Here is a 26192-nt window from a genome sequence, read left to right on the forward strand (position 1 = left end):
CAGGATTGGCTAGACTCCAATTAATAGGTGAGAATATGTTTTCTTTTACTAGTTGTTGTTTCGTCCCGAACTATCTTCATTTCTTGACGTTTGATCCCCAGATATAATAAAATTGGATAATTTTGGCTTGAAAATCGTTTTATTGAACCAAATATCAAATAACAATATAAACCGCTGGGGGTAATTGCAACCAATCACAATCGTTGTAACATTGTAAAGTAAATCCGCCATTTTGTGTTTATCGGTGTACGTTGGTATGTGATTCATACTCCGTTCTTTAATATTCTGGTCACAATAATATTGTTCAATATTGTCATCATTTTCATGCACGTCAGTTAGGGTCATGTTTGCATTGTTTTGACAATTACTGCGTTATTGAAATGAATGACCAGAGAAAACGTGCGAGAGCTGCGGCCGGCGGAAAGAATAGACCAAACAGCGCTGGTGGTGATCGTGAAAATATGAAGAGTGAAAGAGATATTAGTGGATCGAGTAGCCGGACAAAATTATCTGGTGTATCGTCTGCTTATAAGGTAAGCATGGATTGTTGCAAGTCTGCACCGTGCGTTGCTAGGGCACAAAACAAGCCGAGTACCGTACACACAGTCAAATGACCCGCGCCTACACAGCTACTGATATTGACCTGCATATCATCACCCTACTGGTATGTCATGTTCGAGACACTGTGACAGTGTCACGGTACGTCAGTTATTTCTGTAACATGCGACTGACGGTTACATGTCCTTGACTTATCATTCCCTCTATGATAGTTTAGAGGTATGAAATCGCATTCGCAGCAGAGTGTGGAAGTATTTTTTTTTTAACTGAACAATATTGCATTGCGTTATGTAAAGTTTATTGTTGCACACTCGTGAAATAAAACGTTACAAATATGTGAGACTGATGACCCAAACTGCTCATGCTCACCACTGTGACCGCTGACGTCATTACAATAAATAAGACCCATTAGTGATTGTGAAGACTGACCCCACAACAGGCAATTCATAATCAGCTGGTGTGGTGTCGGCTCGCTTTCACATAGTTGTGTATCAAAACAGTTGGCCTATCGCCAGACCTGCATCATTCTTGTTATTACATAGTCACAAATACGTTGTGTTGACAACTAGAATGTCAGAGTTTGACGAAATGGTAAGTTCTCACTGTGCTAAGATAAGTTTAGATTTATTTTTAGTGTGTTTTGAGCAATGGCAACTGGTGTTTTGAACTCAATTTGTTTACAATACATGAGATGTTGATGTTGGCAGCTGACAGGCTAGGATATCATATTTATTAACAGTTACAAAATTTAAGCTTCAACGATACATGGCATATAAACATTGTTCAGGTCACATATATTTTAATATTAGTTAAAAAAGACTGACACATCATCATAGTCATGTTGGTCCAAGCTGTAGTTAATTTTGAAGAGGTCAGTCTTACCACTGAGTTTAATAGTGTCACTTATGTATAATGACAGAGGTGTCATGTTCATTTCGTTCCAGGCAATGAATATGTTGTGTGGTTCATTTCTCAGTCAATGTTTTCCCCAATGTGTTATGGGTGTACTTAGTCATAAGATAGGTTGATACAAGAGTTCACATTGTTGCTAGCGCACCAAAGTAATCCCGGGCAAAGTTTGAAAACAAAAGAGAAACTCTATTATTATTGCCTCAAAGTTTTGCTGAAAAACAGCTCATATGTGTATTTTAATTCATTGATAATGATCAACTAACTTTCATCTTTGATATTGTCGTCTGTGTCACAAACTCTGGTTGATATTTTCGTGAACCAAGCTGCCGGCAGACATGATCCAATCTCTAAAGATAGCAACTATGGTAATTAGAAATACAATGGTCAAAGGTCAGGCAGGTGTCAATGACTGATGACTGGCATCAAATATTGATCTCATCAATATCAGAGATTAAACTGTAAGCAGGACTGTGATCTTTCTGTATGTCTAATGAAAGCACTCAGAAATACTGGTTCTGTCTGTCTGTAAATGTAATGACAGCGACTGTTAGATAGTTTCTATATTTAGAAATGCTCAGCTGTGTGCATACAAAATACAAATTCAAATTGGGTATAAATAAATGGTTCAGATGCGTAATAAATAGAAAATGACTTGTTTTATTTATACATTCACTTCTAATATATATATAGACTGGTCTTCATTTAATGCAAAGGAGTGAAACATGTTGAAACGTGTTAATATTATATTCATACCCAATATAGTGCCATACACTCTTGTATGTAAGGAGGGACGCATCGTTTAGAAATATGAAATGTTCAAATTTTGAGATTTTGGGTCGTCTGAGCTGGGACTTTTGTCGTCACGAGATGTAAAATAAGTGGATAGTCGATCTATGGCTAGTATTTGACCAATGGCATGTTAGTTATCTTTTTACTGTGCTGGTGGGAGGTTCACATTTTGTTTAATAATAGCATTAGCCTGCATTTATTTTTACTACATTGCAGCACATTACATGTAGTATACAACCAGTATGCATTATTTTTTTGCAGAATACCTACCAAAGGACCAACAGTTACGACAGAGTTCGTAAGTTAGTGGAACAAGAAGGACGCACCGCACGTAACTTAGTTGCATGGAGTGTGCCATTTGATGATAGTGATGACAGTGATGGACAGGGTATGTAAATGAAATCTCACTCACTATAAAGTAATAATTTGTATTGTCTACTAGTACTGCTCCTAGGATTTTGTATCTGTAGATACAATGAATGACAAATTTACCTCCGCTGTCTTCCTCCCCTCCCGAGTCGTCCTCTTCCTCCTCCTCCTCCTCCTCCACTCCCCTCCCTAAATTGGAAATGAATGCGAACTGGCAGAATAATATCAGACAGAGGAGACCCTTCATGAACAGGGACCAAGGATACCAACTACCATCAATTTACAGACATATTATTCCGCCAGTTCAGAGAGAGACATTAATGCTGAATAATTAAGTCATTGCGAGATCAAGGACCGTAGTAGACGGATCAAAACGTCACATTCGTTTCCCCAATTTATCATTCCAAAGTAACTATATTATACTGTTCTATTGATTCTTGGAGCCATAAACAATATATTCTCCAATACATTGTGAGTACCAGAATTGCACATCTAAACTTGTCTCTTTATTGGCATGGCTACAATGCTTTGTAAACTGTTTGATTGATTAATTGATTGATTGATTGATTGATTGATTAACCCAACATCTGTTTCTCTTACAGTCAAGGTAAAATCACCACGAAAACCCAAACCACGTAGTACTCAGCGTTCCTCCGAGAGAAAACTGAGTAAAAGTTCACAGGATGGGAGTGTTGGCAAAGTCAGTTCTCCTACTAAGCCTGCCAAGAAGATAGATTTGAGGGCACGCTATTGGGCATTTCTGTTTGATAATCTACAAAGGGCTGTAGATGAAATCTATCAGACATGTGAAGCTGATGAAAGCATAGTGGAATGCAAGGTATGGACCTGTTTTGTTTTAAAGGGGCACAAGCTGAATTTTTAAGATTTTGGCCGAGATTTATACCGTGTATTTAAAAGTCACTCATAGTATTCTACTTGCTGAGGCAAACCATCACTTGTAATTGACTGAACTCAAACTTTATATTAAGATATAACATAGAAACTATCCGATGACATAATTTTACGATACTTGTTAAAATATAGCTACTTATTATCCTTATCGTTGATTAAAACACTTAGCTGTATATTTTGATAGGACTCATTTCACAGAATGAAACTTTAGCTTTATGAAATGTGAAAAACAACAACAGTATACTGACTCAAAAATGTAGGTGCGACTATATTGTTTATATTAGCATAGCAGTCCACAGAAAGAATTTGAATGATGATAGCTGTTGATAACATTTCAAATTCATATGTTGTTTATGTTTGTTCTCATCATCAGGAAGTCATTATGATGTTAAAAAACTGCACAAGAGATTTTGAATCCCTGATTGAAAGAATACAGCTGCAGACAGCATTTGAAAATACAGACATTGAAAATAGGTAAGAATATGAATGTCGTTGCTATACTTGTATGTCCTCGTGGTCTGTTTGAAGACTTGTTGGCCACGGAGAACCCGTGGTGTAGCTACATCGACAAGTCATTGCAATGTACAACATAACACACTATATTAGACAATAACAAAATTTGATGCCCTCAGATTGTTCTCTGAAATCGTAGATCTGTATTCAGGACTTGTTAATTTATGACACACATTTTTAGAATGTCAGCAACCAAATATTGTTTTACTTTGAAGTGTTGTTATAGTTACTGTTTGATTTGAAACCCAGTTTTTCTAAAAGGTGGCACACCCGTTGAACTACTTCTTTTGCAATGCATGAAATTTTGTTTGTGGCTGTATGAAATTATGTGAAAATTTTATTTTCCAACATGCGTGCACTTTCATGGCTGTCACCAAAGAAAGCTTGGTTCCTCTTTTTATGTATGTTTTTGTTTTTGTACGTGATATATCGTATATGTGTGTTGCATTCTACTTCAGACCAACCAGCTTAGTATGGGAGGTGCGTAAATCGTCACCGAGCAAAGTCAGGCCACCTGGGTGGCGCAGGGAACACCCAATATCACCTCGGTCTGTACTTTTCTACATACATTTCTTTCTTTCTTTCTCCTCTGCATGTTTTGTAAAAAACTATGTACATATGCTAACGGTAACTGCGTAAACTACATCAATAACTTCCCATAGCAAAGCAAGTATTTTGCATGCTGGTGTTGGATAAAAAGTTCAACACCATGGCAGAAAGATTGTTGAAAACATGCACATGCACAATGCGCTGTTGCAAACATTTTGGTTTTTAAAAAATAAATTGTAGAAATACTTTCACAATCTCTGGTTATTTATATTTTTATTTGAAGATTAGAATTGTGTGCAAAATAATTGTAAGAAAGTGATTCAATAAAATAAATGACCGATAGTTTTTTATAAAAAAGGTGTAAGGTGTAGGAGTGGTGGTAGTTGTAGAAGTAGAAATGATGGTGGTAGTTGTAGAAGTAGTCATGGTTACAAGTAGTTTTATGAATAAATTAAACTGGAAGTATTAAACCACATCACCCTCAATCAACATCAGCTAAGAACTACAGCCAGTTGCAAGTTAGTGGTCACTGTCCATACAACCACACAGAAACCAATAAGAATCTGCACACTCTACACTTTAAGACTGCAAGATCAGAATTTCTTGCTACATTTTGTCTAAATGAAATAAACCACTTAAACGTACTGTAGCTAGATGCAGACATGTGGGTGCCAATGTTTTGATCTGTGCATTTGATGTCTACATGGTGACACATTAGTTCATTTAATGTATTCAAAATGTCACAAAAGAAACTGTATTCATTCAATCGTGCTATCTTAAGTGTGGAATGTGCAGTTTCTGTTTGGGTTCTGAGTGGTTCAACTGGTTGTATCAAACAGGGCCAGTGAACACTAACATGGAACAGGCTGTATATATCAAAGTATGAAACCAACATCTGATATTTCACCAGACTTCTCATATTCATATTCAACAACAGCATACTCAGAAAAGTACAAATTTATATACATTTGAATATGATTCAAATACATGTATTTCTGTTATTCCAAGATATTTACTTTGTTCTGCATCCTGAAATCCAAGTAACATAAGGGGCACCATGAAATCCAAGTAAGGTAACATAAGGGGCCTCATGAAATCCAAATATTAAATATTATGGGCCAATACAATCCAAGTAAGTTAGGGGTCTTTTCACTACCTGGGTACATATGAAATATTCAATGCACACTTCTATTTGATGAATATTTTACACCTTTTGAAGAAAAATGTTAGAAAAATACTTATGTTGTACCTTGTTCCTGCAAGCTCCAGGCACTCACAATTATCCCTGGCACACATCTATATACTTCCTCAACTCCCTGGGGAGCATCCATCAATTTGCTGCTTGTATAAGCGCATATGATTAAAGCATTCACATTACAACCTCTATCCTACCAGGTCCCCAATTATACAGCTGGATTGACTGAGACACAGTCATGGTTCAAATCTTGCCCAAGGCCTTTAGCTATTCAGAAACAAAATAGCAACAGTAAGGATCAGACTTGTAATCTAGAGATTCCAAGCCAGCCACTCTAACCATTCAACTATCATAACTGTCAAGACTCCACATGGCAAAATATCATAGCACCATTTAATATGTGTACTAGATGAATGGCAATGTTGCAATCATTTCAAATTTATTGTTCCAACACGACTATATTTCACTGACTGTATGATATACATGTTAGCAAAAAGTTTAGAACTCTGAATACCTGTATGAGTTTCAATTGCTGCAAAAATCGAATGTGTCAGTCTTGCTGCAAGATCCTTTTGCTTGCTTTAATATGTGTAGTAATAGGAAAATGGGAGTGCGCAACATGTGCCACCAACAGATAGAGCAAAGCGATGTCTTTCTAGAAAGTATGAATTTCTGCAAAAATGATATACAGCCCCACCCCCACAGTATAATCAATCTTCATACATGTATATGTATATTCTTAATGTTACTGGACATTTAATTCAAACTTCTGGAAAAAATCTGCTCATGATGTGAAACTAGTCAAAGATTCAAGTCGTTCTTGTACTGAATTACTACTAAACACACACTAGTCTGTAAGATACACCATGATGGGGTGCCCTCACACATTAATCAACCCCTGAGGAGACTGGTGAGGGCAGAGCAACACAATGTACCTTTATAGTCTAGATACACACATGTACTTCATACATTATTTGTAAATCTAAAACTTCACATAACTTCATGTCTAATTATCCTGTCATCTTTAGATCTACATTGTTAACATTACTACTAGTCGTAGTACATGTAGGTGTGTCATACTTACAAGTGTTCTCCCATAGTGAGCTACATGTAACGGGGCTTTGAATCCATTTGTAATTGTGAATCAGAAAAAATGAAATTAATTTTCAGACAATTTCACTTAATGTCAATATTGTGATTAAAAACAAGATATAGAAGGAACCAACATATTTGGTTTATAGATATGGAATTGACAGGGTGGTTCCAGCAAAAGATATCTGTCAAAATTATTTCCAACAATGTATAAGTATTACCCAATTGTGGACATCATCTCTGTTCATAAAACCCTGTTGTGAAAAACATTTCTAGGGAGAACACTGCAACATTATCTGATAACTGTTCTAGATACTCATAGGACGAACCTTTATTTTCAGACCAACTTCATTAGCCTGGGAGGTAAGAAAGACATCACCAGGTAAAGGGTTAGTGGCTGGTTCATCTGGAGATAGAGCTTCTCCTATTAATCAAGTCAATAGGAGCCTTACCTTTGTTGCACAGAATGCAATGAAACCAGGGTAAGCAGCTGATATTACTATGGTCATTTTCAACACACTAAGTCAGACACAAACTAAAAACTTTTATGTGAAACGTTAGTCTAGTTACTATACATGTAGTCGTTGCCATTTTATACGATCTCTCTCTCCATGTATAGTCAAATGGACAAATTTGACCGAAAATCTAGTTAAATCTCCTGCTGGGGAAAGGATGAACAGTGCATGTTAGTATTAATCCATCACACACTGACAGGTGGTTGTAATTAGTTACTTTGTTCAGTTTACTACAAACTCAACCTCCAGTCTAAAAGTAAGTCACATGAGAAAGCGTTAACATCATTGGGTTTATATCAACGCTCCAATCACATAAACTAATGCTGTTTGGTGGTAAGAATGGAATGCTGTTTTAGAGAAATCCACTTGACTATACCGTGGTAAGTCATAGCTCCATACACCATATGTCTAACTTTCACAGACGTTTATAAACAAACTGATAAAAGCATCACGTCAATCTACATCTGAGGCACCCACTATTGTTTTTATATCAATGTATGTCAGTTTGAAGGAGAGGACTTTCGGCACCTTCAGACTCTCACTTCGGGAGGTCTCATAGGCAGAGCCCCCCTCCTGTGGCAAGAGTCTGGGTAACTGAGACCATATGAATGTTTGTATCTGAAACAATGACATGTGTATATTTAGGTTAGTAATAGATTTCTACTTCCTGTTTGTAGATTGAATGTTGTTTTCAAGTCTCCACCTCCTGGCTCCAGCTGGGCTGACAAGGTCAAAGGTGGATCACCTAGGCTTGTACAAAATGAAGACAACAATACAGAAAGTGAAAAACAAGAAGAAACACAATATATTGAGAAAGAAGTCACAGCTGATGGTAGAGATACTAAAGATGATGAAGGTATTGAAGGTAGGTGATCAGATAGTCTGGATGCCAACATGGTCTCTAACTAAACCACGTCTAGTCAAAGTCCCTCATTCAGCACAAAAAGTTGTTCATCCGATCAGTGAACCCCAGCTGTTATATTGACGTAAACAGTGTATAAGTAGCATCCTGAGCTGACAAATATACCATATTTGGACATTACATAACTGCCCCAATAAACACTAACTTTATGGTGGACTGTGTTATTGGTTAGAATTTTGTGATTGATTAACAAAGACATGATGTTAATGACTGTGTGGGTGGCTGTGAATGAATTTTAAATTACATCTCATGCATCTCAGGACTTCTAGAGTAACGACTTTGACTATATGTGAGTTGAGGTGTAAATGGTAATGATACCATATAGGGTCTAGACTAGTGATCAGAATACTATATACTCTTATGTCTCACTGTCTGAGAAATGGTCATGTTGTTTGCATTACTGGAAAAAAATGATTTCATGGGAGGGAAATGTCTAGTATATAGGGCAGTTTGGATAAAGAGGGAACTATTTTTCGTCCGATGTGTTCGACCATTACATATAATTCACCATGTAATCAGTTATCAAGACATATGTAAGTACAGTGAGTAATATACCCTCTTATCACATAAATGTGTGCATATCTTCTACTGTGTGACGTCAAACAGGGGTGATTTCAGAGCATATCACCCCTGTTCTACTGAACTATTTTTTCTCCGTACCGTTGTTCGAGTGTTCATGTCAATCCTACCCTATGATCAAGTTTATCGTAATAATTATGTGCGTACTCGGGGTATTTGCAGGAGTGCTTGCAGTGTTCTCTGCACCTGTACTTTCATGAACATAGTGAATGAAAGTGCAGTAGAAAACACTACAAGCACAAGTGCAAATGTCCCTGACTACCCACACTGGAACTCACATGGCATGTGGTTCTGTTATTATTACACATGTTTATCCGAAACAACAAATTTCCATAAAAATGACAATATGCAATGACATGCTTTCATGTAGAATGAATAATCGTGTCCTCATTTGCATATCATTAGCATGCAGGTATGCAATAATGTTTTCGGTGTTGCACTGCAGCGAAAATACCACTAGTATGCATGCAAGTAATCTATGGTACATATGGAATAATTAGTCACAATTTAGCTACAGAAACGAGGCCACTCAAATGAAGCAAGACAAAATGTAGCCATGCCAGTCAGAGAGAATGTTAAAATCCCAGATGTTGTTTTATCTATCTATACAGGTGATGATGGGGAAGGCTGGGAGACTGTACAACGAAAACACAAAGAACCTAAACAAAATAAACTGAGACAGTTACAGGCACCTTCAAGACAAAGAAGTACAAGCAATGGCGCAAACCAAAGTAGAAACCATGGATATACTGTGCCTCACAGCAGTCAAAGTTTGGATAACAGGACAAGAGGTGACAGTGAAAAAGAAAATGAACCCGTTAGGAACTCACCTTCTAATGTGAAAGAAACTAAGAGTATGAGTCAACTGGAGACAGAGCTCAAGAAAACTCTGCATATTGGCGAACAACCTGGTAAAGCACTCACGCCATCAAAAGTTGAGACAAAACCGAAAGTCAACGACACAAGACCAAAAGTCAATGACACAAAATCTCATGTTGATGATGCAAAATTAAAAGTTGAGGACACAAAATTAAAAGTTGAGACGACAAAATTAAAAGTGGAAGATTCACTTGGGAATGACAAGAAAGTCGGAATGCAGGAAGTTGGCATGAAAGATGGAGATAGTGGTAAGGGTTTACTAAAACCTGACATGAAGCAAAAAATAGATCCAGTCAAAGGTGAGAATGTAGTTTTTCTTATTGCAAATCATTAAATTGTCTGTAACATTGAAAAAAAGTAGTGCCTGCCCTTGTATAATGTAGTGAATGTTGTTAAATTTAGGGTTAAATATTCACCTCACAAAATACACACATGTAAGAACTCTAGTACAGCAGAAAGATCGACTGGGTCACTGAAAGACTGTGCTATCATACACATTTTATGTTCCCCAAGAACAATTTAGATAGATAAGAAACAGGCTTCTCACCGACCAGCTATTACAAATATAAACAACACCACGTTCCTGTGTGGTCTGTGGGAAGCCTATTTCTTATCTGTCTAAACTGTCGAAATTAGGTCATATGGATGAGGATTGGGTATTTATTTATGATTTTGATTAGCACAACTGAACTACAATGTAGGTTCAGTAGTGCTATAGGCATCAAGCGGTGTCTGTCTGTCTGTCTGTCTGTCTGTCTGTCTGTCTGTCTGTGTGTATGTGTGTGTGTATGGACGACTTAAACTCAAAAACTGCCAACCTGATTGCCTTGATATTTGGTGGGGACATTACTTGTGGGGTCTAGTTGGGAAATTGTTCAAATGAAAATGATTGCATCACAGGTGTGTGATTTGGTCCAAAAATGTGATTTTTGTAAAAAAAACAAACCCAACTTAAACTCAGAAACTAATGGGCAGATTGGTGCGAAATTTGGTGGGAACCATCTTACGGGGGTGTAAAGTAAGATTTGTTCATGACATGATGATTCCATCAGTAATATGCAAATTAGGGCTAAAAATGTGTCTTTTTGTTAATAAATCTTTAATGTCAAAACTATTCAGCAGATTGAGCTGAAATTTAATGAGGATGCATCTGTGGTGTATAGATAAAGAAATATTAAGCATATAATGATGTCATGAGCGATATGCAAATTAGGTGTAAAAATGTGAATTTTGGTCAAAAATGTATATCTCAAAAAAGTTCTTGGTCAGTGAGACTGAAACTTGGTCTGATGTTTCTGGATATGTTATTCTGCAGATTTTGTTCAAAACATTTTGACCCAATTGGCCCTAGCAACCATGACCACGCCTTTAGCAACAGCCAGATGGGAGTACATTTTGGGCAAATAACATCATCTGATAGGCAAATGAGTAAACATTCAAAAAATGTATGCAAATATCCTTAGCAACCATGACCACGCCCATAGCAACAGCCCAACGGTGATGTATTTCACAAAGAATAACCAGTGGGATTAATAGACAATTGAATAAACATTCAAAAAATGTATGCAATCTTGCCTAGCAACAAGACCACGTCCATAGCAACAGCCAAATAATTACATATTTTGCAATGATAACAACAGGAATTGATAGACAATTAATAATCATTCAAAAAATGTATTTAAATGTGCAAATGACCACCTATATCTAGAATGGCTCACCATGTATGACACATTTTTAAAACTGTACAGTACAGTTGTGCTACAATGCCATTGGTGCTATTTTTTCATAAAACAATTTTATCATGGCTTCCTACTTGAAAAATCAATGTATTGATGAAAATATGATTGGATTTCATATTAAATATGATTCTATTGATAACAGAATTGTGTTGATATACTTCCAGATGCAGAGTGTAGAATTGTTGCCATGGATACAGATGATGAAGAAACACGACAGGTAATGATTAGTATCATGTGTTGTAGTTCTTAAATAATCCAAATGAAAAGTGCACAGTAAAATATGCTAAGATTGATAATAATAATAATAATAATAATAATAATAATAATGATAATATGTACGTTGATAATCCAAATCACATTCAGAAATTCAGAATTGTTATTTTGACGTAGCAGTTGCCCTTTTGATTAAGACTATACTGAAGGGATTGAAAATTAGCCCTTCAAACTTGACACAAGTTATCTGTTTCAAAATTTCAAATATGTTATGAGTACTAAAATTGTAACCAATACACACAACATACTTTTGATAAGGTGAGAGCTTTCGACTGCCAACTGACAGTATTGTTTACTCATGATAGAGGGCACTGTTTATGATCATGTCACAAAGTGACCCAATCATGTTGAATGCTCCCGTAGAGCTTACAGAGAAAGTACCATCCTCATGTCTGTTCAGGTTGTTAGGGCAGCTCTTGATATAAATGGCCTCTCTGATACCACATTTCTGCCAGTTAGACTCTCTACATAGTACTTTAACATCACTCCAATGGATCTGGTGTCCTTTCTCACAGATGTGTTGTGCTACTGTTGATGTTTTTTTTTTTTTACAGGCCATGTATGAAGTGTTAGATAAAGAAGAGACTCTGACGACTGAGTTAGAGAAATGCCATGAGGAAGCTCTAGCCTCTGCCATTGATGAAGAAGCTTGTCTGTCTAAAGAAATAGAAGAAGAGGAAAATAAAGAAATTAATATAGAGACTGAGTACGAAGAAGACAGTGATCTAGGGGTAAGATGTGTGTGTGTGTGTGTGTGTATGTGTGTGTGTGTGTGTGTATGTATGTGTGTGTGTGTGTGTGTGTGTGTGTGTGTGTGTGTGTGTGTGTGTGTGTGTGTGTGTGTGTGTGTGTTTTAAATTTACTGTGTTTGACACCAATAATTTGCTATTTAGTAGAGATGATCACACTATGTCACACAAGCTCAATAAATAAACTTAATTCATTTAGGGAGGGAGGGGTCTGGCATCAATTGCTCAACTTCATTTTTTCACTTCTAACCAACCCAAAATTAGAAAAATTTCACACATTCAATGAATATTCATGAGATGTTTTACAGTGAAGGGAATAAGCACCTAGGAATCATGAATATTCATTGTTCAACCATGAATAAGTATTTCTCCTGACTCCCATGATGCAATGGCCCACAGGAAAGATACCCTATAAGGGCACAAGATAAACTCGATGTGTCTTGAAATCACAAGTTATTGTCGGTGATATAAAATTATGAAATGACTCTCCAGAACCCATAGTTTATGAAAATGTCTCTATTTCCTGGAGTGGTGTCCCCCTTTAATAAAATGATGGCTATAATGCATTCTGAGCAGTGCACCCTCGAATGAAAAACTAAATTTTTTTATTGAGAGTCAAATTGCTAAAAAGTAGTTTTCTTGTGAGTCACTACACAGTGAGAGACGGGGAATACTAAATTGTAGTGGGTTACAAGAAATTGCTGTATGTCAGTGGAGTGTCAATTTGGCTTTAATGACGGGGATACTGATTCTCTCTGTACATGTATAATCTAGCACAATCCTATGAATATACATGTATACTGACTGTACTTGTGTAATGTGTTGTGTTCAGAATACAGCCAGCTCTATGGAACTATCACAACGTTTAGACTGGACTGACATTGTTGAACAGTATGACTCTCGTGACACTGCATCATGGGCTGACATGGTCGAAGTTGAAGAACGTACACCAGGACATGCCTTGCATATGCATGAAAAACTGTCATCACCTTCAAGAAAAAGGTACTAACAACTCTATAATTTGTTGCAATTTAAAAAAATCATGTTTTCATTTTCATATTGTCTACTGGTAATAGTCAAATGCAGAATTGACTCTTGTTCAACATACTGCACCCGTCGTGTTAGCGCCCTCACTTGGGCAAGGGCCCAGTGCTTTTGTTTTAACAAGGTTTTTTTTTTTTGACTCTTATTATTCCATTTCAATCTCTTGGTCAAGACTTCACATAATGCACAGTTTAAAGAGACTAACATGTTTTTATGCTGTATTTGCTCTGTATTCTTAACAAATTTGATTACAGTGTTAAAGCTCTCTCCTGGTAAAAAGACAAATTGTCAATACAAAACCTAAGAATTAGTTAAAGATTAATTTTTTCTCTCCAGCTGTAAACAGATAGACATATAAAACCAATATATTTGAGTTTTGCTATGTAACTGCACTCTTCAGTTCACTTTCTGCTGTACTAGATGAGAAATCCAGCAAAATGAAAGACACCTCAACACAGGGTAGTAGGGGGGATGTATGAAGTCTGCTCTTTATAGCTAACACCACTGGGTTTATGACCCTTTCGATTCAATTCTAGTTGATTTCAAACTAATTGAAGTGAGGTTTTCTCCAGCCTAGAATAGTTGGACTTGAGGTTTGTTATTTGATTCACCGAGAATTCAGTATTAGTGTGTACGCAAACAAAAGGCAATTTTTTTTTTTGTCAGGTCAGTCAAAATGATTAACTGTTAAATAACGCTCGGTTTTCTTGTGCGTTACCACAAAATAAAGGGAAGGGGAAACACCAAATCTTGATGTGTTACAAGAAATGATTTTGTCAGTGTCGTTTTAAATTGGCTGATCGACACCATGGACGTCCAAAGTTTACTTGTCTTTAATTCCTTTCTCTTTCCTTTCCATCTTCTATGTATACCTTAACAAAACTCTTCTTGTTACAGAACCAGGTAGGTCCGTTGATTTGTTGCACTGTTCTCCCAGTCACATACAGATAGAGTAATTGCAAATTTATCATCTCGATATCTGCACTATTGTACAAATACAACACTGGTAATCCAGCTGTCAGTTTACTCAGATAGAAGCAAACTAAATCTATTGTTCTTCAATGTGGTAGATTTAGCAAGTGGGTGATAGCGGTTCCTCTGTGTTGTGTGATTCTAATCACCCTGTGATCAACATAGTGTAAACATTGGAAGTCCCAAAACAGCACAAGTTCATGTAACTCTAAGTAAACTTGTTTCTGAGACACCTCCCTACTGAGACTATAATTAAACCAATGTCCAGCATTCAATAGCTTATCACTGTTGTATCAACATGTTGCAACAATAGTTTTAGTTTATGTCTATCTTAGAAAACCGAAGGCTCAACTACCAGGGTAATATGTCGCTTTTCGTCTTTACAAAATCACTGAAGTGATATTTTCTACTCTATATAATAGTCTCGGGAGGACAGTGTTGTTGTGTAAACCAATAATCAGTGTGGGGTGAAGGTGGACTACATGAGTGGATAACACATTTTATCAATAATAACATCTTTACAATCATGCAGTCTGTGTTCTATCTAGCTGTTGGTATAGTAACAATAGAACGGTTAGTTGACACTTTAAGAAAGCTCACACTCATACTTTCATAACAAATGGTCTTTGGCTGCTGGTCATTTTTGGTGGTTGGTCATACATGTACTATAACAAGTGGTATACATGTATTTAACAAGGGACAAGGTACCATTAACCTCTGACCACTATATAGACAAGTACGATCACAAAGACTGAAATCTCATCGAAGTAAAACTTAAAAATGAAAAGCACATTCAATTAGTTTCCGAGCACTTCCTTTAACCTCAGGAAATTTGCATACTGAAGTTCATTAAATATTGAAAGCTCTGCACTTGAATAAAGAATTAGTTTTGGTTTGGAGAGTTATACAGGACAGGTGCAGGGATTATTAAAGTTCCTTTCTTAGACACCGACTTTTCATTTAATTAAATATAAGACTAGTCTGTTTGGATGCTAGAAATCAACAGTATACTTCGTTTCAGAGATACTTCCAAGCTGAAGAGTTCTCTCTGTTAGATTGTCCACAAAATCTGTGATATTAACGTACATGTTTATCAACTTTTTGACTGACTTTCGTTTTACTTCTAGGACTCGAGCTGAATCCCAGCGCCGACATGAAGAAAAACAAGCAAAGGCCCAGCAACTAAGGGAAAAACTACAAGAAGATAAGGCAAACAAATTGAGAAATCTAAACGAAAGGGTAATTATCAAATTCTAGTGATTCATCTTAATATACTCACCATTTTCAAATTTTATGAAGGAAATGAAACAACACAAAGAGAAATGCTGTGTAGTGTAGTTGAATTGCTTCTTGACAATACGTCAGATATTCAATTTGTCTATCTCCAGTATCATTTATGTAACAAACAAACAAAACCTAACAAAGCTACATGTATTTCGACCACTCGGTCGCTTGTTGTTCATGTTCTTAGTTTCTACCTTTACTTTACCATAGCTGTGACCTTGACTTTACATAAATGTTAATCTTGTGCTGTATCTTTATTAGCCGTACCTTATCTTGACCCTTTTTGTCATGAAATCTTAAAAGATCATTCGTTAAATTACAAAAATGGTGACAATATAACTTACTACTTAGTACTTTAGCAGGCTAGTTTGAAAGGGCTCATTTGGAGATAGATTGGGACTTGCTTATCTAAAAGTGTATTTTATAACACAATGTAATGTATCCCAAGCTGATGATCTTGTTTCCACTACAACTTAATTACACAGGAGATTTAATAACTTTCAGTGGGTGTAGTCAGTGTGGTGTGCTGCATTTAAAAATTGTACAATTTTGACATGTATGTATATGTGTATGTATGTATGTATGTATGTATGTATGTATGTATGTATGTATGTATGTATGTATGTATGTATGTATGTATGTATGTATGTATGTATGTATGTATGTATGTATGTATGTATGTATGTATGTATGTATGTATGTATGTATGTATGTATGTATGTATGTATGTATGTATGTATGTATGTATGTATGTATGTATGTATGTATGTATGTATGTATGTATATATGTATGTATGTATGTATGTATGTATGTATGTGTGTATGTATCTATGTATCTATGTAATGTATGTGTGTGTTTGTGTGTGTGTGTGTATGTATGTATGTATGTATGTATGTATTTATGTATGTATGTTTATGGGCTGAATCTCAAAAATTTGTTTTAATACCATTTTCAGCTATACAAACTCTTTCTGAAATTTAGTAGAAAACTCCACCTTGACAGATACAATCTTGATAATGATGCATCTGGTAATTCCATCAATTCATGAAGGTTACTGCTAAGAATAGTATTATTAGATTTGTGTACTTTTCTTATCATAATGCCACATTACACTCCAAAGTACCATTTTGAATTTATCTGTCTCAACTCAGATCAAACACTCGAGATGAAATTATATGTTTTAAAAGTACCTAATAAATAACTCAATAATGTCATTTTAGTTACAATATAGTATTGTACCATAAAGGGATGGACAGATAACGATCTTCTAAAACTACTCTGTGCAATTATTTTCTTCCCCGTCAATAGTTAGCTCTGCCATCATACCATTGATAATGCCATCAAGATAAGAGAAAATGATGTCTCTGACAGGTGGAGGATTTTTTCTGCGATAAAGTCACTTATTTTATTGATACAGTAATGATTGATAGTGTAATCTGTCAACAAACTGGGAATGTATTCTTTTAATTTCATTATCCAGAAATTATAGTCATTCCGGAGTTCTAATGTAAGGTTCGGGACCAATCTGATTAAAATCTGATGTAGTAAACTTGGCATGATTTCGTTATTTACCTCCTACTTTTATCGTCATTTGTTCTTTTTTGTTCTGTGAGCACCTTGTGTGTACATCTGACACAATACCATAAGAGTTCACGTACGAATCTTGTTCTTACATGTAGCCAACCAGAATCCATCTTACAATATGATAACACTCAACGATCAAAATTGAAACAAAGAGAACCACCTAACAATAACAATGACATCATTTCTGCACTCTGTGCTCGAACTCTTTTCATACAGTGTTCTGAGGTATTGTGCGTGGAAGTTTTGGCATAAGATGCATTCTCATTGGTTGAGTAAATGCACTCAGTACTTGCATTTTGTAAGAGAACTCCTTTTGGTATTGTCTCAGATATAGGTACAATGCACTCACAGAATAAATGACAATAAAAGTAGGGGGTAAATAAAGAAATTGCACCTAGTTCACTACATCAGATTTTAACCAGATTTCTTTGGGACGTAAATAGAAAATTTGTTTTTATATCGCACTGTTCAAAACTGCTCAAAGTGCTGTGCAACTCTTACCCCTGGCATGGACCTACAGTGGCACAACCCAGTCTTTTTTATGCTTCCTCAACTCCCTGGTGAGCATACAATCTGTTCAGGCCTCTATAAGTGCATAGGATTAAAACATTCACATCACAATCTCTATTCTACTACATCACAAATAATATAGTTGGCTTGACGAGCACAATCATCATGTTCAAATCTTGCCCAAGCAATTAGGACACTTGGAACGAAATGGCAGTAGTGAAGCTCAAAATAGCAACTTACACATTCCAAGCCAGCTGTTCTAATGAACTGTTCAACCATCATGACTCTGACCACCATGACATTTTGGGACTCAGAGTGTATATTTGAAGCAAGTGATTAATTTTTAAAAGCTATATATTTTTTTGAAACTATCTGTTTTACTTGAGGAGAATCTGGTCAAATTTGATACATTCAACCAATGCTCAAAACGCTGGCAAAATGTGGTACCAAGACATGCTTTACTCCAGAGGAAACACTAGGTTGGAATCTCGGTAGATTTTAACTGTAGATTCTTACCATTTTGCCATCAATCTACAAGCATTTCCAAGTCACAGTTTATGGAACGAATTGTATTTATATTCCTGAAAATGAACAAAAAAAGTCACATAACTACAGAAAATTATATGATATTAAACTCTAAATTAATGACAAAAAGTGTACAAAAATTAAATTTTCACTTTGTTTTTTCTATTGCTGTATAATTGAATAGATAAATGAAGTCAGAGCCTGGAAGGACGAATTGTTCCAGCAAAGGAAAAAAGAAATGGACGAGAAACTTCAAAGAGCTGAAGAAAAGAGGATGATACAACTACAAGCTGTTGTCAAGAAAGCACAGGAAGAGGAAGCAAAGGTACTATTTGATGACTGGGCTTGAGAGTGATTGGTGATAGGTAAAAAAGGTGATATGACAGAACCCCTATGTCACATGAGTACAAATGTGGTGTACTCAGGGGTTTTGCATGTGGTGCTCTTTAGCTTTGTGGCTGTGCTTTCACATGTGTTGGCAGGAAAATGATCGTGTGGAGAATGGGGGAGTTTGATTGATAGGGGTACAGTGTCAGTGTTGTTAGTAGAGATCTAGGGAACATCATATGGTATGTATATGTGTGTGTGTGTGTGTGTGTGTATGTATGTATGTGTGTGTGTGTGTTTGTAGGTGTGTGTGTGTGTGTAGGTGTGTAGGTGTGCGTTTGTACACTCAAATGTTTCAAATGTAAAAATGATTAAGTTCAGTCAGACTATTGTTGACATTTCTACCTCATAGGTGAATGAAATAGCTTTCATCAACACACTAGAAGCCCAAAACAAAAGACATGAAATTATGACACGACATGAAGTGAACGAAGCAAGGCTACAAGACATCCAGGAAGAAAGACAACGAAGACAGGAAGAAAAAGCTGCAAAGGAAGAAGCAGCACAGGTCAGTAAAAAATGTCAAGAATTTCAAATTTTGTATTCAGGTATGGGTATTAGATATAAATTATTATACAGTGTCAGGTAATTACAGCTGATTAGACAGAAGACAGGACCATCGTGTTAAAGAGAGAATTCACCCAAAAAGATTACTTCTATGACTCTCACTTGGATATGAATAAGTCAAAACTGACCAAAAATGTTCATCAGCTTGGTAGATCGAATGATTTACAAAATAAAATCACACAAGCAGTTCAAAGTTTTTAGTATTGAGCTTTCGATCTCTCGTGATCTTGGTCGATGAACTACCTAACATCTACAATTGACTGGTCATACTGCTAACTAGTGGTCAGCTGTTAACTATTTGTCATTCTGATGAGGATTGTTGACCAAGACAGATCAAAAGCTCAATGCTAAAAACTTTGAACTGCTTGTGTGTTTATACCCTTTGTAAATCATACATCAGAACTGTTTTCTGCTTAGTTAGCATTGATATTAAAAATGTTTGCTTATAATTTTTCGAAATGGTTGTTTGGTGGAAATTCAAAATTTTGAGTTGCATATTGGACCGTGAGTATGAGTCTTGGAATTAATTATCAGTATAAACACAGAACCAGCTACATGTGAACAATTTTTGCTCACCCACAACTTAACTTAGGTTCAGTAGTGGTAATGGTGTGGTGAAATTTCTGTGTGTCTGTGTGTGTGTGCTTGTGTGTGCGTGCATGCTTGAGTGCGTGTGTTTGTGCATGCGTGTTAAGGACTTAAAGTCAAAAACAGCCTGATCCATTGCCTTGAGATTTGGTGGAGACATTACTGTGGGTATCTAGTTGTAAAATCAAATGAAAGTGATCTGATTAGCAGTTTTCAAGTTATGTCCAAGGGAGTGGTTTTCTATCAAAATAATCATACTTTTACAGTGGAAGTGTATGAGGTATGGTCATATAATGTTACATAATCATGTGGCTAAAGTACATGGGATGTTCCATTATCCTGTAGGGGGTTTTCATGTTTGAAGTGTGTGTCAGACAGTTGTACACATTGGCAGTATTTTTTACATTTTGTAGGAGAGAAGAAGAGCTTTAGAGGAGGAACGACTAGCTAAGTTAGAAGCTATGCAGAGACACAGAGAAGATCAACAAGCTAAAATCGGTGAAATTAAAGTACAGAGAGATAAAGCTAGAGATGTCATGGCTAAAGAGAAGGCCAGGTGAATGTCATTGAGACACATTCTTTAAATATAAGATGATTAAAAATCAGTGTTTTTGCTAAGGTCAGGGAAGCCTGATAGCAGAATGGGGGAAATACATGTATGGTATACAACTTGTATACTTGTTTCCCATACACCATAATTTTAGGGAGCCCTGGTAAAATACTAGTACCTTGGGAACTAAGGTACGTTTTACCTACTTACCACCTTTAACAAAAACATTGGTAGGAATCTCTAGTAAATGACTGGGGAACTCAGGTAGATTTTACCTACTTACCACCCTTACCAAAAGCATTGGTCTTGAACCTTGGTAAAATGACAAGGGGAGTCAGGTAGATTTTCCCTACTTACCACCCTTACCAAAAACACTGAAACTACAGACTCATAATTTGGTTCTAGCAGTACTTCTAACAGTTTATAACTTAATCCTTAGAGGTGCCAGAGACTCTTACAGGCTGCCCCTATGTGTACTTGAGTCTAGTATCTGTGATATTACATGACAGCTGTCATACCCTGTGTTTACTTGAATCCAGTATCTGTATCTGTGATATTCATTCATTCTGTTACTACAGGGATAGAGAAATCAGACTGGCTGCTCTAGATGCTGCACAGAAAGCCAAGGAAGAAGAGATTCAGAAGAAAATACAGCAAAAGGTGAAGACACGTTCTTTATTCATTTATTGAATATTCATTCAGTCCATTTATACTTGACCCTCATTTACATGATACTCCAAATAAGTTAGGGACAATTGAACAATGTCATACAAGCTCAATAAATGAATGTCATCGATTGATACGGAGGGAGGGGGTCTGGCGTCAATGCAATTGCTGAATTTCACTTCTGCACTTCTAACCAAATTTCGAAAGCTTTGACACCTTCAATGATAGCAGTTCTGTATTTACTACTGAGATGTTGATAAGTTACTTCTAATGTGACATACAGTGCTGAGTTTCAGATTAGTATTTTCATGTGTTTAATACCATGTGTTTGTATTTTATAAATTGTGGGGGTGTGACCACTACATTTTCTTACCATTGTTTACGTCATATGTTAATGTGTTGATGTTGCACTTGTGAATGTTCCTTTAGAGGGAGGGGATTTTGCTTCATTCGTTTATTGAGTTAGTGAGACATTGCGTGATCTTCTCTTAGTACCAATAACTTGTCCAGATCCTTGTGCATAGAATGTATATATTAACAATAGTATAAATAACGATAGATATTTTATTGATCCCACATATTGTGGAAATTGAAAAAAACTGCCAACAGTTAACTACATATCTGCAAACAACACAAGAATGACATGCTAGACCCATCAAGGTACATACAACTTGGCACATTAACTTGTAGACACAATTCAGATTCGGATTAAATTTTCGGTGTGATAAACAGTTGCCTGCCTGACAGATTTATAGAAAAAGTTTGTCCAGAACAAACTTATGGTATGATTCAATGCAGTCCTTATGACTTTACTGATAGAATAACCCTTATGCGAGAACCTGGGATTTGAAACCTTGGCCTTTAACAGCAGCTACACAAAAATGATCACTCATCTGAAATATGTTTATGCTTCCCATTTATGTCTGTAGTATGATGAAAGCAGTAAAAGACATTCCAAGTTGATTGAAGAAAGACGTGAGAAAGCAATGGAGCTGAGCAGACTGAGGAGTTTCGCTTCAAGTGATATTGCACCCCAACATAAGCCTTACAAGAGGAAGAAATTATGTAATATGTGTAATGTACTGGTATGTATAATGTATAACTGTCTTTCATGATGAATTGAGTCATCCACGAGGTGTTCAGTATTCAAAATACATTGCTTTCCCACCACCATATTGGATTATCCCACAATCCTTTGTGATGTCAGAGGTCATAGGGCACCTGGTCAATTATGTTGTATCATGATCTTTAATTGATGACAGTTCAGAAATATCTGTTAAAAGTGATATTTTGTGCAACAAAGATTTGTGAGTTTTGGTATTAGTCCCTGCTATACAAAGCATTCTAATATTCCGTAGTATTCTGATTAAACATAGTAGGGACACATTTGAAATGATGGAGTCTGGAAAGATTAAAATGTATCCCTTTGAGTTCATCCCTGTCTGGGACGTGGTGGACACTGTAGGTTACCATGATATATATAGGGGTTCATTCTTAGCTAGTTATGTCAACTTTTGAGTTGACTCTAATCTAATAACCCAACATAAAAACCTCAAATATGAACGGTTGTGTCAGCCCAGAGTTGGGTTAAAACTTAAATTAGGTCAGCTAAAGGTTTAGACCCAATATAACTTTTATGTGGACACAAAATTCCATTTTGTTACATAAGTGTGTTTAATAATAATAATAATGATAATAATAATCTTTATTGTCCATTTGTTAAAAACATATGGAAAATTTCCTTTTGGCAAATTTTACATTTCAGTTTCCTAGAGAAGGAGGGTTTCCAGGGTCAAAGTTCAGGGTTACTTCAAAATGATTGAAACAAATGAAGGCTATGCTAATATTGGATGATTTTGGTATATGATGTATGTCGACACCGAGTCAAGTACAAAATACAATGTGAATGGGGCCTAAAATTCAGCTTATCAGTTTTACTACTTATGTCGCCTTAGGGTGAAACTCACATTTATAGTCTGAACGTAGCTATATACATCTCTAAATCTCTAACAACATGTTTATATTTATCCATAGATTCCATCTGAAGTATATCTCCTAAGTCATTTACATGGCAAAAAACACAAGGAGACAGTGCAAGAAAGTTTAAAAGGCAAAACAGTGACTGAAGAAGAGGAGGTAGGCCATTTTCTTATTTTATTCCGGCAAAGCCCTTGGAAAGATTCAGGAATTTCAAGCTATTCCTGAAGACTTCTTAGTTTACAAGTACATCTGTAATACTAATAGTAGGAAGTGACTTGGAGCTGTTGTTCATTCACATATATTGTATAAGACTCTGTGATAATGGTATTGTTTAACCATGGAAAATCTGGAAAATCTTTGAAATGCCTGAAAACTCTACTTTATGCTAATGATAACAGTAACCACAATAAAAGTGTTACTTGCTTTAAAAAAATTGTCTAGAGTATTTATTGGTGCACATAATGTGTGTATGCAGGAACACTTTCATCCTGTATGAAAATGTATTTTGATGAAGGTTTTGATTATGACTAATAGCATGTCAAAGTGAATTGTGCAATATGACAGAATCCCATGACATGCGAGTGCAAGCGTGGCGTACTCAGGTATTTGCACGAGTGCTTGTAGTGTTCTCTGTGCCCGTACTTTCATATTGAGTGAGTGCAGTAGAAATCTCTGCAAGCATGAGTGCAAATACTCCTGAGTACCCACACTGAAACTCACATAGCATGGGGTTCTACAAATCTGACAAGGACAGTAACAATTACCAAATGTGTTAGATAGAAAGTAAGAGTTACATTACAGTATAAACTTGTATTAAAACTCTGTTTCATTTCTCTTTGGTAGGAGAATCATTCACTGAAGCAAATAATTGATGCTCCGGAAGATGGACATGATCCACAACTCATTGCAGAGAAAGAAAGACACAAGGCATTCCGGAAAAGAGCACGAAAAATCAGACAGAGGATGACATCAAAAGGCAAAATATATGAAAGCAGTGTCCAGATGAAAGTAGGAACAGAGTCTGACAATAAATCAAAGTAAGTGAAGGTGAAATAGTTGATGGAATACGAACACAGACAGACAGACAGACAAACAGACAGACAGACAGAGACGTGCACACACACACACACACACACACACACACACACACACACCCACCCACGCGCACACACACACACACACACACACACACACACACACTCACACACACACACAGACACACACAGTGTAAAGAGCTTTATCCAGATTTTAGTTGCACAGATCACAAATATGGTAATCCAATTTTGAATTGTAGTTGGTATGTGCAACACATGCACTGACAATCAGTGAGACAGACAGACAAACAAACACACACGCACACACACACACACACACACACATACACACACACACACAGACAACACACAGGATGACATCAAGAGATAATCCTAGTATATATCTAATTAAGTCTCAATGATTCTATACAATCTACTACATAATGTGTTTGACTTTATTTTCAGGCTTCAGAAAGTTGTTAAAGATATCAATAAATATTTACAATCCCAAGGATCTGGACCATGGCCGGCAAATAGGGCATCGGCATTGGACAGAGCATTGGGAGAAATTACAAGAATACTTGACAAAAAGGCAAGTACATGTACTACTGTTTTCCAAAATCCCTAGATATGTACAGACTTAGTGATGGAAATGTCTGACATTGTTTGTTTCTCTACAACAACTTTGAGATAAAAATGAAAAAAAAAATGTCACTATGGAATGATTGTGTTACATTAAAGGGGAATACCACTCCAAGAAGTAGACATTTTCATAAAGTATGGGTTCTGGAGAGTCATTTCATGTTTTTACATCACCTACAATTCTCAGTACCTGAAATAGAATATTACTCTCTAGTTGCATCATAAAAATAAGGAACATTCGATTTCTTGGTCGACACCATAACTTCCGCTCCACGCACTTCACATGCATTACTGTAGGTGTGTGCGAGAATAAGTCAACCTTTCTTGTTCTATTTTGATCCTCTAGCATGGGGTAAAAAGTTATTTGCAGGTACCAAGAATTACTTGCGATTTCAGAGAAACATCAATTGATATTGTGCATTTATAGGGTGTCTTTGCTATGGGTTATTTACATCATGGGAATAATTGTAGGTGATGTAAAATCTCCAGGAGCCATAGTTTATGAAAATGTCTGTATATCCTGGAGTGGTCTTCTCCTTTAATGTTTTCTTGGGAATTTAACTTCCGTGATCTCCAGAGGCATGGAGTGGGAGTCTACTATACTAGTTTGTAGTGGAGGAAAAATATCTGATGCCAACATCCGTGTAGCTTTTGATTCTTTACTTTTTCTATGTTTTCTTGTTCAAGCAGAAGTACAGTTTCAGAATAACCAAAAACTTACATTCACAGCTTAGGTTGCCATAGTGACAAAGCAGTTATAGTGTTGTATATACTAACAAATCATGTATGCAATGTAAAATTGACTTCAACATGTTTCTTTGAAGAAGTGTTGAGTGATAAATTTGAATATTTCCTGTTTTTGATTCTGTCTGCAGGTTCAAGCTGACCAATTGGCGTTGTCTTCAGCAGGTGGTCTGACGGCATTATGTAGATTACTACTTGTAATAGGAGACTCAACAGAGACAAAACCCCCTGTTATACCTACCAAGTAAGTGTTTACTTATCAAGAATATTGTAGAAAAATATCTTAAAATTTTACCCACCATAGTTCATCCTTCGGGTACCTTTTACTACATTGTAAGTCACACATATAAAGATTGTATACTGATAAATTTGGTCATAGGGGTGTACCCCATTGAAAGACGTTGCAAAATCATGTGATTGTCACATGAGCACCTTTGTATGTCATGTGTTGTGACTTGACCAATGATATGGAATGAACCATCTTGAAAATATCAATTTTGTCAGACTTGTATTTTCAAGGTTAGTTTCTATTTTCATTTAAATATTTTTTTCCTTTATTCACTTTAAAC

General features: G+C 36.2%; 1 protein-coding gene across 1 annotated transcript in view; it reads left to right on the top strand.

Moving 5' to 3' along the window:
* Window positions 1-241: 241 nt before the first annotated feature.
* LOC144443240 (S phase cyclin A-associated protein in the endoplasmic reticulum-like) overlaps window positions 242-26192 on the top strand; it is an 87946-nt gene continuing 61995 nt past the window's right edge. The window contains exons 1-21 of the mRNA XM_078132661.1: window positions 242-533; window positions 2521-2647; window positions 3231-3466; window positions 3914-4014; window positions 4512-4601; window positions 7231-7371; window positions 8082-8269; window positions 9517-10083; window positions 11688-11740; window positions 12351-12527; window positions 13378-13547; window positions 15689-15800; window positions 18650-18790; window positions 19205-19360; window positions 20421-20563; window positions 21136-21217; window positions 22153-22308; window positions 23258-23359; window positions 24047-24240; window positions 24703-24829; window positions 25755-25867. Coding sequence (XP_077988787.1) covers window positions 381-533; window positions 2521-2647; window positions 3231-3466; window positions 3914-4014; window positions 4512-4601; window positions 7231-7371; window positions 8082-8269; window positions 9517-10083; window positions 11688-11740; window positions 12351-12527; window positions 13378-13547; window positions 15689-15800; window positions 18650-18790; window positions 19205-19360; window positions 20421-20563; window positions 21136-21217; window positions 22153-22308; window positions 23258-23359; window positions 24047-24240; window positions 24703-24829; window positions 25755-25867 — 3329 coding nt within the window. The 5' untranslated portion in view covers window positions 242-380. The remainder of the gene's footprint in view (window positions 534-2520; window positions 2648-3230; window positions 3467-3913; window positions 4015-4511; window positions 4602-7230; window positions 7372-8081; window positions 8270-9516; window positions 10084-11687; window positions 11741-12350; window positions 12528-13377; window positions 13548-15688; window positions 15801-18649; window positions 18791-19204; window positions 19361-20420; window positions 20564-21135; window positions 21218-22152; window positions 22309-23257; window positions 23360-24046; window positions 24241-24702; window positions 24830-25754; window positions 25868-26192) is intronic.

Source organism: Glandiceps talaboti, chromosome 12, assembly GCF_964340395.1.
Source record: "Glandiceps talaboti chromosome 12, keGlaTala1.1, whole genome shotgun sequence".
In the NCBI taxonomy this organism is placed as follows: Eukaryota; Metazoa; Hemichordata; class Enteropneusta; family Spengelidae; genus Glandiceps; species Glandiceps talaboti.